Genomic DNA, 13,429 nt, shown 5'->3' with positions numbered 1-13,429 from the left:
ACTTGCAAACTCAAAAACATGAACTAAAAACACATGCAAACTCCAAAACACGACAAACTCCAAAACACATAAATCCAAAACACTTGCAAACTAAAACACTTGCAAATCCAAAACACTACAAATCCAAAACACTACAAACTTCCAAAACACGTACAAATCCAAAACACAATTCAATCAAAAAGACAAATCCAAAACACTACAAATCCAAAACACTTGCAAACTCCAAAACACGTAGCAAATCCAAAACACTTCAAACCAAAAACATTGCAAATTCCAAAACACAACGGAAGTGCTCCAGGACGCTAGGGGCAGTGTTGAGCTCGATTTGCAAAATAAACGGCAAGTTTGTCTGTATGGGACGGTCTAGTCTCCGTCGCGCTTCCCAGGTTGCCTAGCAACCATGATACTAACCGCTGGAACGGTACAACGTGACATATGTCTTGTTTGTTGTTTGTTTGTTTGTTTCTACAAGAGCTTTGTGTGATTTGATAAGTATCTGAGGCTGAGACCACAGGACAGTAAAACATGATTTTTGGGCTTCATTTCTGTACTGAACAGTTATTTAAGATTAGTTAGTAAATAAAATTAGCTATGTTGTTCATGAGACTAAAGTCATATCACTTTGGTAATGTAAATATAATATGGCCAATATTATAGTTATTATATTAATCATTATTAGCTATTACAGCAGTGAACATGAACTCTGTGTCAAATACTGAGCTTCAGTACAGATTCAAGTTGCAGTTATTTATATGTCTTATCACCTTAAATCTTCACTCAAAGACAAGTATCTTTGACAGTGCATATATAGGTGTATCATATATAAGAGACAAATGTTGTTCCTTCATGTTGGCATTACTAAATTTGGCTCATTGCTTACATATATTTATAAAAAGAAAATGTACAAGCTTGATAACTGTTTCTGATAAAATGAAGAGTAGACTGATATATGAAATATTCCTTTATTGGGTGAGAAAATCAGACCATGTCATAACTGCTTTGAAGTCATACAGAATAGATATCAGAGCCTTAAACAGGCTGACTTCTGCTAAATGGGTCAAACTGGGCAGAAAGTCTACAAACACATAACATCCTTATAGAATATGATGTAACACTATAGATCAACTTACCTCAGAATATATAAAGCATATAAACAATTACAGCAATATGATGCAACAAACACAGCAGTGCTACTGATCCAAAATACTCAAAGCTTCATAGAACTGAAACAAACATTTATTTTAGCTCCATTCTGCTGCTGATACAACTTTAGGTTTCTGAACATTAAACTTGTTGCTGCCTTTCATAGTGTGTAACTTGAAGGCCCTGAGTACTTTCTCCCACACTGAAACACTGGGATGATAACAATTATTTGAACATTACCTAATAAGACTGATTCAGGACAGACAGTTATGTTAAACTTTCCTAGCAGTCCTTCACAAACAGGGAACAGTCTGTCTATTCTCTCCATCTGTCAGCTGCTGCTGGCTCTTCCTCCTCCTCTTCCTCACACACTGCTGAGTTTGTCCTGGTGGATCATCAGGGGTGCAAAGCCTCACAGATGATGTGCAGCAGTGGGTCCCTCAGTCTGTCCTCACTCTGGACACTTGCAGTGTCACACATGGAAATCAAATGTGTGATAAGCTGCAGGATTCAAACACAAGTGTAACTTATAAACACATGTTCATACTTTTATTCCACAATCAGAGAGAAAGAAACAGAGAGAGAGTGCAGGACAGACAGACAGGTGACAGTCTCAGGTGTAACACTGCTACAAACAGGAGGATTTAGTGTTTGTGTTATTACGAGTGCTAAACAAGAAGAGTTCCAGATGGTGCAGTGGACACATGTGTGACTGCTGTGATTAAAGCATCTTTCTTTCAGCTTAACGAGTGAACCGTCAGCTCGTTCAAACACACGTTAAAGTCCGTTTGGCTCGACACCACCGAACAGAGGCAGCAATATAACATAGCTAACATTAACAGTGCAGTGAATCCTGCTTGTGCCGTGATATTCAGGACTGCAAACCGAGCAGCATCACTGACTTTCAGCTTGTTGTGTTTGTGGATATATGACTGACTTTAATTATCCACAAAATCATCACAATCTCTGTAAGATTAAGGTCGACTATATATATATTTTTTAAAGTAAAGGCTTTAAAACCAAGTTAATTCTGAAAGTACAGACATCGCTAATGTCACATAACTTTCCCGACATGTGGCCAACAATAATGGTTTAATGTTCTTCATTAAAAAAATATTTGCGCATAAATAAGTGACATAATATTCAGTACTTACTTCTGAAAGTTTACTCTTCCTCCGCTCCGCTTCCACCGTTTTTTTTCGGCAAAATTATCCACACCACCACCGCACTATGAAGTCTGGGATATGTTGGGCCATGAAGGCTACACCGACCCATCCTTAAAATTCAGGGAAATTAAGGACGCATTTGAGGGCCGCATTTCGAGCAGCCTTTGAATTGGGAAGCCTTCTCTTGTCGCTGTGACGTAATCGGCCTTAAAATGCGGCCTTTAAGGCTGCAAACCCCAAATCCGGTCATTGGTACTTCCTGGCTTGTGTAGTTACTAGGTAACAAAAGCTCAACACTGCCCCTAGCGTCCTGGAGCACTTCCGTTGTGTTTTGGAATTTGCATGTGTTTTTGAGTTTGCAAGTGTTTTGGAGTTTGTACGTGTTTTGGAGTTTGCATGTGTTTTTGAGTTTGCAAGTGTTTTGGAGTTTGCATGGTTGGAGTTGATTTTGGAGTTTGCAAGTGTTTTGGAGTTTGTACGTGCTTTGGTCTCACTGACATTGAGGTGTTAAGAGCATTTACATGATAAGCACAGTACCTGCGCAGTCCCAGCCAGATGTAGTCTGTGAGGGTGAAGGGAAGGCTGCCCAGCAGCTGCTCCAACTCGTCTTGCTCCTGTCGGCTGTGAAGGCTGAGCAGGTCCCAGTGATAATGTCTACAGTACATCAGAGCATCAGACCAGCAAAGCCTCTTTCCCACAACCATCACATTCCTTTCGCCCAGCAGCACGCTCACAGTGGGAGGAGATGGTGGAGGAGTTGGTGGAGGAGTGACAGCTTTGGGGGCTGAAAAGAAAAATCTTGACAGGTTGCGTTTGTTCCAACCATGTTTGGTTGTTTTCATTTTGTTTTAACAGGCTGAATTGTAAGGTTGCTTTCAGCTCCAAATTAAAACATGAATACTGAGAGGTGGAAAGCAATATAGAGACAATATAGAAAGCAACAGCAAGCACATGCAACCACAACATATGGTGCTAGAAACAAACACACCACGGCCATACCAGAGAGAGAAGCAAACACCTCCACTTCACACATCGTCAGTATTTTCTGAGGTCCTGGTAAGAACACAGTGATGTAGCGACCTTCCATTTCATTACACTGGAATGTGTGTGTTGGGGAACTCCCTAATGAATTGATAGTGCCACACCTGATAGATTTACACAAACATCAAACTTATTTTATCTACAAAAGAAAATGTTTTGGCTAAACAATAATGTGCTGTTGTTTAAATGAGAAAAATAAAATCATAAAAATTTATGGAGAAATCGTGTCCTACATGGAGTTTTTAATTCCATTTTGATCCAGTGAGTTCCCAATCAAGATCTGCGCCCCAATAAGCCTGTAAGCTGTACTCTCGACTCTGTTGATGATGGTGACAGCAGTGACCTCATGGAGACCCAACAAGTCTATGTGCCACCAGGGAGAGTCCTCTGTTGGTGAAGTGTGGGTACAGCATCCTTGTGGCATTTGTCCATTTCTGCATCCATCGACAGCTTTTGAGGCCCAATATTCTGTCCCAGACCAAGTCGATGACTGGACTGTTTCTTTGTTTAAGGCCACATTTGGAAGCGGTTCCACTGAGTATCGAAAAGAACAAACAGACATGAGTCATTATCAGGCAGGTGTGTTTCAATAGATCAGATTCACTCACTAAAAGCTCTACCTCGGGCAGCATACACCTCCACTTCACACAGGGTGAGAGTTTTCTTCTGTCCAGGAAGAAACAGGTTCACAAAGCGACCCTCCATGCTGCCTCCGTCACACTGGTATGTGTAGGTTTTACCCGCTTTTATGTGGGAGATGGAAGCACATCTGACAGACGAATATATGCAGACAATATTCTGTTAATATGGATTTTCCCAAAGTTGGATAGCATGTATCTCTTAATTTCATTTCATAATGAAAATTGAATTCTCATCATTACTTGGGATTATTGTTTCCATTGTTCTCCAGTGAGTTCCCTATTCGGATCTCAGCTCCATCCAGTCTTTCAGCACAGCAATCTCCTCTGTTGGTGACTTTTACAGTAGTGATTGTAAAGCTGTGCTGCAGGTCTACCCGCCACCAGGGGTCGGTCTCGTCTTCAGCAGTGTGGCTGCAGAACCCATTGGTATAGAACGAGTTCCGTCTACCGTCGATGGCTTTGGATGCAGCAGCAAAAGAGAGCGTAGATGACTGAGTAGCTTCTCCTTTAAGTGCTAAATTGGATGATGGGTATCCTTGAAAGAAAACCAGGAAAAGTCGGTTTCTGCAGAAGGTGCACTGTGCAGTTATTTTAAAGGTCACACTTAATTTTCACAACATTTTCTGAGTTTCAGAGTCTATGAAATACCAGACGTCTGTATCAGCATCAGACTGAAATATGATTACCATAGTACACTTCAACCTCACAGAGACTTAGGATCTTCTTGCTTCCAGGGAGAAACACTGTGACGTATTGTCCTTCAAAAGACCTGCAGGGAAAGTAAAATGTCTGTCCACTGGGAAAGTGAGAGATCACAGCACACCTGTGTATGCAAGAGCCCAAAAAAAACAGAAAGAAAGTGAAGGAATAAATCTTATTCACATAATTATTTCATTATTTGGGGCTTTATCAAGTGTTTTCACCTCATGCTTTCATGGTCATTGATCTCTGTTGACTTTCCAATCCAAATTTCAGCACCATCCAGCCCGTTTTCTAGTTCTACTGTACTGGTAATTAGTACAGCGCCGATTGTGTACACTTTCTTCAGGTCTACCCTCCACCAGGGATCAGATTGTGAGGTGGTAAGTGTGCAGGACCCTCTTTGATAGCTCGAGTCTCTGTTGCCATCAACTGCCTTGTCAGCAAAACCCAGGCTGTCATTGTTTGAGGACTGTACAGCATTCTGATTCAGTGCCAGGTTTTGGAGGAGATGACCTTATTAAGAAAAAAAACTGTAGTAATTAGTCAAATTAATAGATTGCTCTGGGAGTCGAGGGTGGTGGGAAGGGGTGTTGGAGTAGGGTTGTACCTGTTGGTGCACCAGATTCCATCAAGAAGAAAATACCTGTTAACATAAATTATTTAAAGAGCTTTAGTTTTTCTCCCTTTTAAAGACTATATAAACAGCAGAGGTGGGAGGGTCGATCCAAATATCTATAGTGTCGATTGACATCATATTGATACTAGCATAACAGATTCAGTGTCAATAACAGATGTTGAACAAAAGTTCTTTAGAGACAGGCACATTCTAGGCCTCCAAAAAATACATGAAAAGTTTAACAATATGTTTTGTTGGTAGATGGTTATTGTGGAAAGTAAAAATCACAGTGATTCAGTGGTCGTTAAAATGTGTTCTGAATTTGCGTCTTAATGATGAATCATGACATACCACTCTCCCCTACATGAGCTGCTTTAATAGGTTAACAGCATTCTCAAAGACATCACTGCTGAAAAAGATGTCATCAATACTTTAAATAATAAAAGGTAAGCAAAATATAAAATAATAATAATTATTATAATAATAAAATACTTACATCTTACAATGTGGACTTGGTAATATGCTTAGTGTTTTTGGTCAACAACCAAATTCTGCAAAACACTCAACCCTACAACTTGCATTATTTTGCATTACTTTGCATTATTTATCTCATTTGCTGAGTTTTGTTTGCAATGTGAAAGATGACGACACAACTGTTTATAAAAGTGCCAAAAAAAGAGAAAGAAAATGAAAAAAGTCTTCTTCACATAACAACTGTAGAATGATTATTTCACCCGATGCTGTTTTTTGTTGAAATTGGGATTCAGATTTCAGCATTATCCAGCACATTTTCTAATTCTGCTGTATTTGTTATCATTTCAACATCAAGTCCCTCCACCTGCGGTTGGACTGTAATGTGGTAAGTCTGAACTACTCTGATAGCTGAGGCGTCTTTTCCAGTCAACTATTTGCCAGCAAAGCCCAAAAAAGCCACTGCACAAACGTGTTTGTAACTGTCGTGAGCTGATGGCTGGTATGTGTGAGTGTAGAGTGACATGCAACTCTTTAGTGGATATTATGTCTGACACTGAAGCCCTGTGCTGAACAAAGGGAGCGTGTCCAAATGAAGCCCGTGTCGATCGTTCTTCAGAATATCACGTGAACAAAGATAAACAGGGCTCTGAAATGACATGACTGTTAATGCCTCATTATGTGATTTGAGCCTTTGAAGCATTGCAGGAAAGACACTCGTATTTGTCTTTCCAGCAAAACCCACATTTTCATTGACTGAAACAGAGGAAACAGAGGAGAAATATACTAGAGCCTAAAAACACTCTTACATCCAAAAGAAAGATAATATAAGCCCGAAACAAAAAACAAAACATTTGGTCAAACCCAGGACCATGAGATTGGAACGGGTTCTTGATTTTTCAAAATAGGCACCCAAAGAGGAAAGAATTAAGGGAAGATAATATTCCACAACATCTCTAAGTGAGCAAAGCAGGTTATGAGTAAAAGAAGAGTACATTTTGTGATTGTGCACTTTTTTCCTTCATAATTGTGGTTCATGGTGTGGGTTTTAGATAGATTAAAACAATAAAATATCTGGCATTGATTCTTTATATGGGAAAATACATTTAGTAAAAGGTCATTTGTCTTACCTGTGAAGATCCAAATATAATCCATGCCATTCATGTCTCCTTGAAATGTCACATTGATTATGAAATTGAACAAATGACATTAATTGCTCGTATACACCAGCTGGCAAGTAGAGGACTTACTTTCTCCGTAGTTTTCTTCAGAGTACTACAAATAACATACTGGATTTAGTCTGGTAAAGGAGAACATTTGGAACTTTAATGAGTGTTCGTCAATGTTTGCATGAAGGAAGACACACCCAAATTTGGGTCATCCAAACAACTTAATTTGCACTTTCTGTGAGTTTCCTGACACTGCCAGCCCCTTAAGTTTCTATGTTTTGCAAATGTTTTGCATTTGAACGGTCTCACATGTCAGAGCACTGACAAAGAGTCAGAGCACTATTGAGCTACTTGACCTAGCTCTCTTAGCTAATTTTAGACTGATTTTTAGTCAGGATTCAGAATTCATCAAAGTACAATACAGGTGGTGGTGTGAGTGGATTCCACTTTGTTAATGTTGACAAGGCCACTCAACCAAATATAATTTTGGCTGTTCATTACACTTTGCCGAAAGCTTCTTGGGCCACAGCTTTGGAAGCTGCCTCATCCAGCAGCTTTCGTAATATTTACCATCAAGCCAGGAAATGGCCAGTGCACGTGTTTTAATAGGACTCTCCTCAGTTTGCTGCATACTCTGTCGTGTTCAGAGAGACTAGAATTCATCTCAGCCCCAGCTATGCTAGTGTTATAATAACACTCTTATGCAGGCCAGTGTATGTTCTTTTGCGTCGACCCCATTGCAAGAGATGTTCATGTGGGGATTCAGGAGCACCAAATCCCACTGCACGTTATGTTTCAATGAATTAGGGAATGACTGCTGACCACAGAAAAAAGAATTTTGACCAACATGTTAGAGATGCACCACTGAAAGGTGGCTAATTAGTATTTCTGCACAGCATGGCTGGGAGGAGTATGAGAGATCTGTGGAGTGAAATATACTGTAGGGTATATAGAGTCCAGAAAGGACCTAAAGAGAGTGGGGCAGTATATACACTTGCATCTTCAGATAGCCATAGCAAAGTAAACCATGTTCATTGTAGCTTTCTAAAGGATGTAATATGATAATTTGTTGTATAATACTTTTCATATATTATGTTACACATTACGCTGAGAGTGGTTCTGTTGCTGAGTTGGAGTCATCCTGTTATCTCATCCTGCTTCAATGACGGGAACACAAGTGAGGAGAGATGTTACATCATACGAAACCATCTGCCTCCATAATGACGTCTCTCGCCTTCTCAGAAAAATCCAGAAATGTGGTGTTTAGAGCTGACTACCAACAGGTTGAGGATCAAAGCCAGAAACTTTGAGATGTTATAGATGACCAAGTTGATCAAATAAACAATATGATCTTACAGGTACACCCCTTGTACCTGTTCTCAGTATCTTCAGTAAACCATACAGAATTGGTGCAGTTTCCCCTGGTTATAGCCTGTGGTATGAGGTCCGGTTAATAGCATCGTCCTGTTTCAGACAATCTTCCTGTAACTACTTCCTGGGTCTCGTTTCAGGGGCTCATAATTTTCCCATGATAGTCTTTCTGGTTTAGCAAAACTGCGCACCAACCCTTGTCTGACAGAAGGACGACAATGTTGTTGTCTTTACTAAGCAATGTGAGGGCTGGGGGCTTTGCATTGCTGCGATAGGCCAAAACTTCCACATCTGCTTTCACATCTGCACTGTGTTTTTTTTAAATTGCTGATTTTGTGGCTGTGATCATTTCCACTCGTGAGATTTTTCTCAGTGTTCAGTCATTTTGCGAGAATGTTGTTCACTGCTTGAGTGACTTGTCTGCCAGAAACATGCTCATGTATCCACATCCTCAGTGTGGCATCTTTCTCTCATCTAGCGGCTGAGAATACGCTCTGTGTTTTGCTGATGTCAACAAGTAAGTCAAACTTGCTTTGTTGCCTGGTCTTAGACTGTTCATGCTGTGCTGGATGAGCCTTTTCAATGAATTCAAACACCATTTGAAGGGTATTCTCATCTAGACTCACTGTAAGTCTCAATCGGAGCCGCTTTTGAATTTAACACATCGATGGTAAAACTTGTTTGTCTCACCTGTTCATTGAGCAGCTGGCTCTGTGCCTTCTGGAAGATTTTTGTTGTGGTTTCTGTAGTCAGCGCTCTTATGTTAAGTTTGCTCATGCTCACATACTAGCTTTAGGCAGTCCTTCCCAAAGTTGGTTAAAATGTCTTAATGCATGCTCAATGATCCAGGTAAGGAAATCCTAAAAAGTTGATTCTGTTCAAGTGAACATTGCGTTTTCAGTGGAACAAATATTCTGTCATTCATCCAAGTGACTTCTTCAACCTAAGCTTCCTGCAGGTTTCCCCAACCTTATAAACAGTACATCTGCAAAATGACTGAAGCTACACTGATTAACAACGGGCCGTGGTGTCACCAACAAACTAAGCCCAAATCATCGCCCGTGCTTGAAAGTTGGTGTGAGATGTTTGTCTTGATATGCTGTGTTAGTTTTCTCCAAATATAGCAGTGCATTATGGCCAGACATCTCCACTTTGTTCTCATCTGTCCAAAGGACATTGTTCCAGAAGTCATGTTCCCTTTAGATCTCTCCAGTTAAACCCACGGATTAACTTTCAGTTCTTACAGTAAGAATCCTCCAACAACCTTTGAAAGAAACATGTTTTTGTCTTTCTTCAATTTTGAGACCAACTGAACCCACAAACCTGAAGCTCCAGACCCCAAACTAACCAAATGTAATGTTTCCTTAATCAGCACAGTCATTTTAGCTCTTGGTGTGTGATGTCTACTCACAGTTTTGGTGCTTGCTTCTTCGACTTGATCCACGATCGTCTCCACAGCATCTCTCTGCTGTTTCCTCTCTCCTCATGCTTCTCTTCATGCGTCCTGTCCTCAGATATAATCCAACCAGCTGCCTCCTTGTTTCCAGCTTGACTTGTTTAGCAGAATTTCCAGTTAAGATAAATCCAGAAAAGCTGTCCTGCTTCAAAAGCTCCTCCAGCTGCCTGTCTTGTTGTCCTCCTCTTCTTTTGCAGTTTTGTATTTCTATTTTTTGGACTTCATGTTGCCATGACAACATATCACAGAGCATTATGGTAGATTAAATCAGGGGCTTCTGTCCTCCTGCAGAACTGTTGGTGATGTCGTGGGGATTTAAAGTTGTGTTCATGAGGTTTATCTTTAACCAGACACTCACTGATCCTGCAAGAGCAGGAATTAAACTGCAAACCTTCATAGTCCCCATCAGTACTGTTCATTCTGCTCTGCAGCAGTGGTCACAGGGGCTGCTTTGAATAGTTTAAGCATGTTTTTATGACATGTTTATGAACAGCTGTCTGCTCTGATGTTTACTGGGTCCTTGAACGTGTCATGTTGACGTCCTGGAGTAACACAAACACACAAACCTGTTTTATTCTGAATAAATGTGTGAGATGGCCCTCAGGCCTCTATGCATTGGTGGGTTATTAGTTAGAGCAGTGTTTGTCACTTTGGTTACCGCTCTCTCTGTATATGGCTGACGACAATCAGTTTCTTTCTGTTCCAGGTCATTTGTGTTTATTCGAATGTTGTTTGCTCTGTAAAGGACAGAAACACCCACACACTGCACACATTAGCGTTAGATGACATAACTTTTGGTTGTTTTTTGGTTTTGTTTTTTCATTTTTCAGTCATGTGTAGTGTCCATATTCTACTATTTAATAGTAGAATGGGAGGAGCCTGCAGCTTTCAGGCCCCTCTTCTATGGATCCAGCTTCCAGTTTGGATTTGGGAGGCAGACACCCTCTCTGCCAAAATATTTAAATTTTCTGAGATGAATTTGGGGTTTTCATTATTTGTCAGTTATAATCATCAAAATTAAAAGAAATCAACACTTCAAATATATCAGTCGGTGTGCAATGAACTTTCACTTTTTGAGTGGCATTAGTATATGACCAGCACCTGTTTAAATGATCTGCACGTCTATCTGACGTCCAGTGTTTAGTGGGCAAATGAAGTTGGAACGTTATAACTGAAAATGTATGTATTTCTACCAACCACATTTATGTTTTCACTTTGTAGTTCTAAGAGCTGATTCCTGTGTTGTAGTCCAGTTAGAAGAGGAACACTGGAGCCTTTAGTCTGGGGTCAATGTTTTATGTAGCAGCTCCACCTACAGTTCAAACAGAGGAATTGCAGATAAAGCGTCAGGCACCCATCCATGCTCACTGATCTGTGTCCTTTTGATGCTTTTACTTTGACATCTCATAAGAAATAACAAGAAAAATCTCAAACAAATCCACTGAAACTGATCATGAGCTACAGTGTAAAACAGACTGTTAGTGTTCTAGACTGCAGTGGTTCCTATCTCGAACTTTACGGTCAGCTCATGATCAGTAGTTACTTTAATTTCCTGTTATCAAATGAAAGAGAAGGCCAACTGCTAAACAGCTGAACAAATAATATAAATCAGTTGTTTTAATTCAGATTGCTAATAGCATAAACTGCTTTCCAAAAACAACGTTTTCATATAGGTAAATGCTGCAACGCAAAGATCCTCTGTATGTCTGGAAATACATAAATGCATTTAAAGGATTTTCTTTCATTTTATTTCTTGAATTGGAATTTTAATCGCCAATAATAAGTACACATTTAAGGAGGTTGATACAATACTGAACAAATATTCAAGAGGAAAGACTCTCTCTCTCTCTCTCTCTCTGTCGGCAGGTCCCAGTTCATACCTATATTGTTGTTGTTGTTGGGGTTTCTCTGTAAATGATCAGGTACAGACACATGACTGAAAATGAATGTAAAAAGTAGCCGAAGTTCAAAGAAACGTTTTAGTAAGTCTTCCAAAAAGCCCGACGGCCTATTGCTCAAGACCCAAAACAAAAAGAAAGTCAAGTGGCCAACTAGGAACTGAATGGGACACACTGCTTCTTTATGTTGGGGGTGGCTGTAGCTCAGGTGGCAGAGCAGGTCAGCCACTAATCAGAAGGTCGGTGGTTCGATCTCCAAATATCCTTGGACAAGATACCCATGTTTGCCTACTGGTGGTGGTCAGAGGGCCTGGTGGCGCCAGTGTCCGGCAGCCTCGCCTCTATCAGTGCGCCCCAGGGCAGCTGTGGCTGCAATGTAGCTGCCATCACCAGTGTGTGAATGGGTGAATGACTGAATGTAGTGTAAAGTGCCTTGGGGTCCTTAGGGACTGAGTAAAGCGCTATACAAATGCAGGCCATTTATGTTGCAGTTTAAGAAGCTTTATAAAATCAAGCAGCTTGGTTAAGGTTATAATTCAAACAAATACTAATGGTGGTATGAAAATAGGGGACAGATGTTGCTTTTAATCAAAGACAGATCCATATTGTTAAGTGATCAGTTTAGCTTTGTCAGGTCACAATATGCTCAGGGAGAACAAAACATGAGTAGAAGACATCACCATTTTGAAGGGTAATAGTTTTTTTTTAAATTGCTCTGAGTAAATCTGTGCTATTGTAATTTGAAGTAAAGAAATCATTCTACATTTTATTTTGCTTTATTTAATTGTTTCATAGACACAACAGCCTTCTTCCATATTTCTTTATACACAGTTGTTCCTGCAAAAGATGGAAGTTGTACAAGCCTTTTACAGCTCCCAACATTTCTGTTTCTTTGACTGTTTTGCCACTCTAGGACAGAATCTCTTCAGGAGTCTTTTCTGCTGGAGAACAGATGCCACACCTTAAATCCACAGCGTTAAGAGAAAGCTTCTGGAACTCATTCATTTCTAAGCCCTGATTACAGCCCTGAAATACAAATTCAACACCTTGAATCAACTTCAGATGTCTACATCATGTATCAACAACTAACAAGGAGACAGGCCTCACCTGGCCATGAAATATACTTTGTAAACTGTCAAATTATATGTTAACCTCTAAAAACGGGAGACCATGTATATAAGCTCTTTGCATGATCTTAGACTGGGGCAGTGAGTTTATAGCAAATCCTTTTAAAATGCATCGACTGACAAAGTAGCGTCCCTGCACATATATAACAGGAATTGTGAAAATGGACATGGCTGTAATTCCTTTGATGCACACGCTTCTTGGGGCCTTGGATGTCTAAGATTGTGAGTCCAGTTCCAAAAAGTTCAGTGTTTTCATTGAAATACCTGTGCGGGTTTTCCTACATCTTGCAGTGCAGTAATACTTGAGGAGACTAAAAGTGAAATAATAAAAACGAAACCTTTTGAAACAGTAAAACATTAAACAGAAACAAACCTGCTCTGTACACTACCCGAAACTAAAACAAAAAGTCAAACTAAAATTGAAGGAAAATTAAAACGAATTAGAAAATACAAAACTGCAACAAGTAATTCATTTTCCTATCGCCGTCCCACCCTTTACCCACAGTCTCACCCTGCTTTTGTCTTTGTTTGTCAAACAAGTGCACTGCTATCGTACCTGTAGTTCATAGCAGGGATGCAAAGTGTCAGAGGGGCTGTATAAGCAAGATTTTGGAATAACTGTTAAAAT

At 40.0% G+C, this 13,429-nt stretch overlaps 1 protein-coding gene across 1 annotated transcript in view; it reads right to left on the bottom strand.

Annotated features, from left to right (window-relative positions):
- LOC102312956 (pentraxin fusion protein-like) overlaps positions 1-5,194 on the bottom strand; it is a 27,774-nt gene extending 22,580 nt beyond the window's left edge. Inside the window, exons 1-5 of the mRNA XM_042228210.1 lie at positions 4,915-5,194; positions 4,678-4,814; positions 4,232-4,526; positions 3,971-4,119; positions 2,847-3,884 (exon numbers count right to left, since the gene is read on the bottom strand). Coding sequence (XP_042084144.1) covers positions 3,580-3,884; positions 3,971-4,119; positions 4,232-4,526; positions 4,678-4,814; positions 4,915-4,919 — 891 coding nt within the window. The 5' untranslated portion in view covers positions 4,920-5,194 and the 3' untranslated portion in view covers positions 2,847-3,579. The remainder of the gene's footprint in view (positions 1-2,846; positions 3,885-3,970; positions 4,120-4,231; positions 4,527-4,677; positions 4,815-4,914) is intronic.
- Positions 5,195-13,429: the final 8,235 nt, after the last annotated feature.

The sequence above is a fragment of the Haplochromis burtoni genome, unplaced genomic scaffold (genome assembly GCF_018398535.1).
Source record: "Haplochromis burtoni strain Fernald_Lab_line unplaced genomic scaffold, NCSU_Asbu1 Contig_312, whole genome shotgun sequence".
Lineage (NCBI taxonomy): Eukaryota > Metazoa > Chordata > Actinopteri > Cichliformes > Cichlidae > Haplochromis > Haplochromis burtoni.
This window is presented reverse-complemented; position numbering and strand designations above follow the sequence as displayed.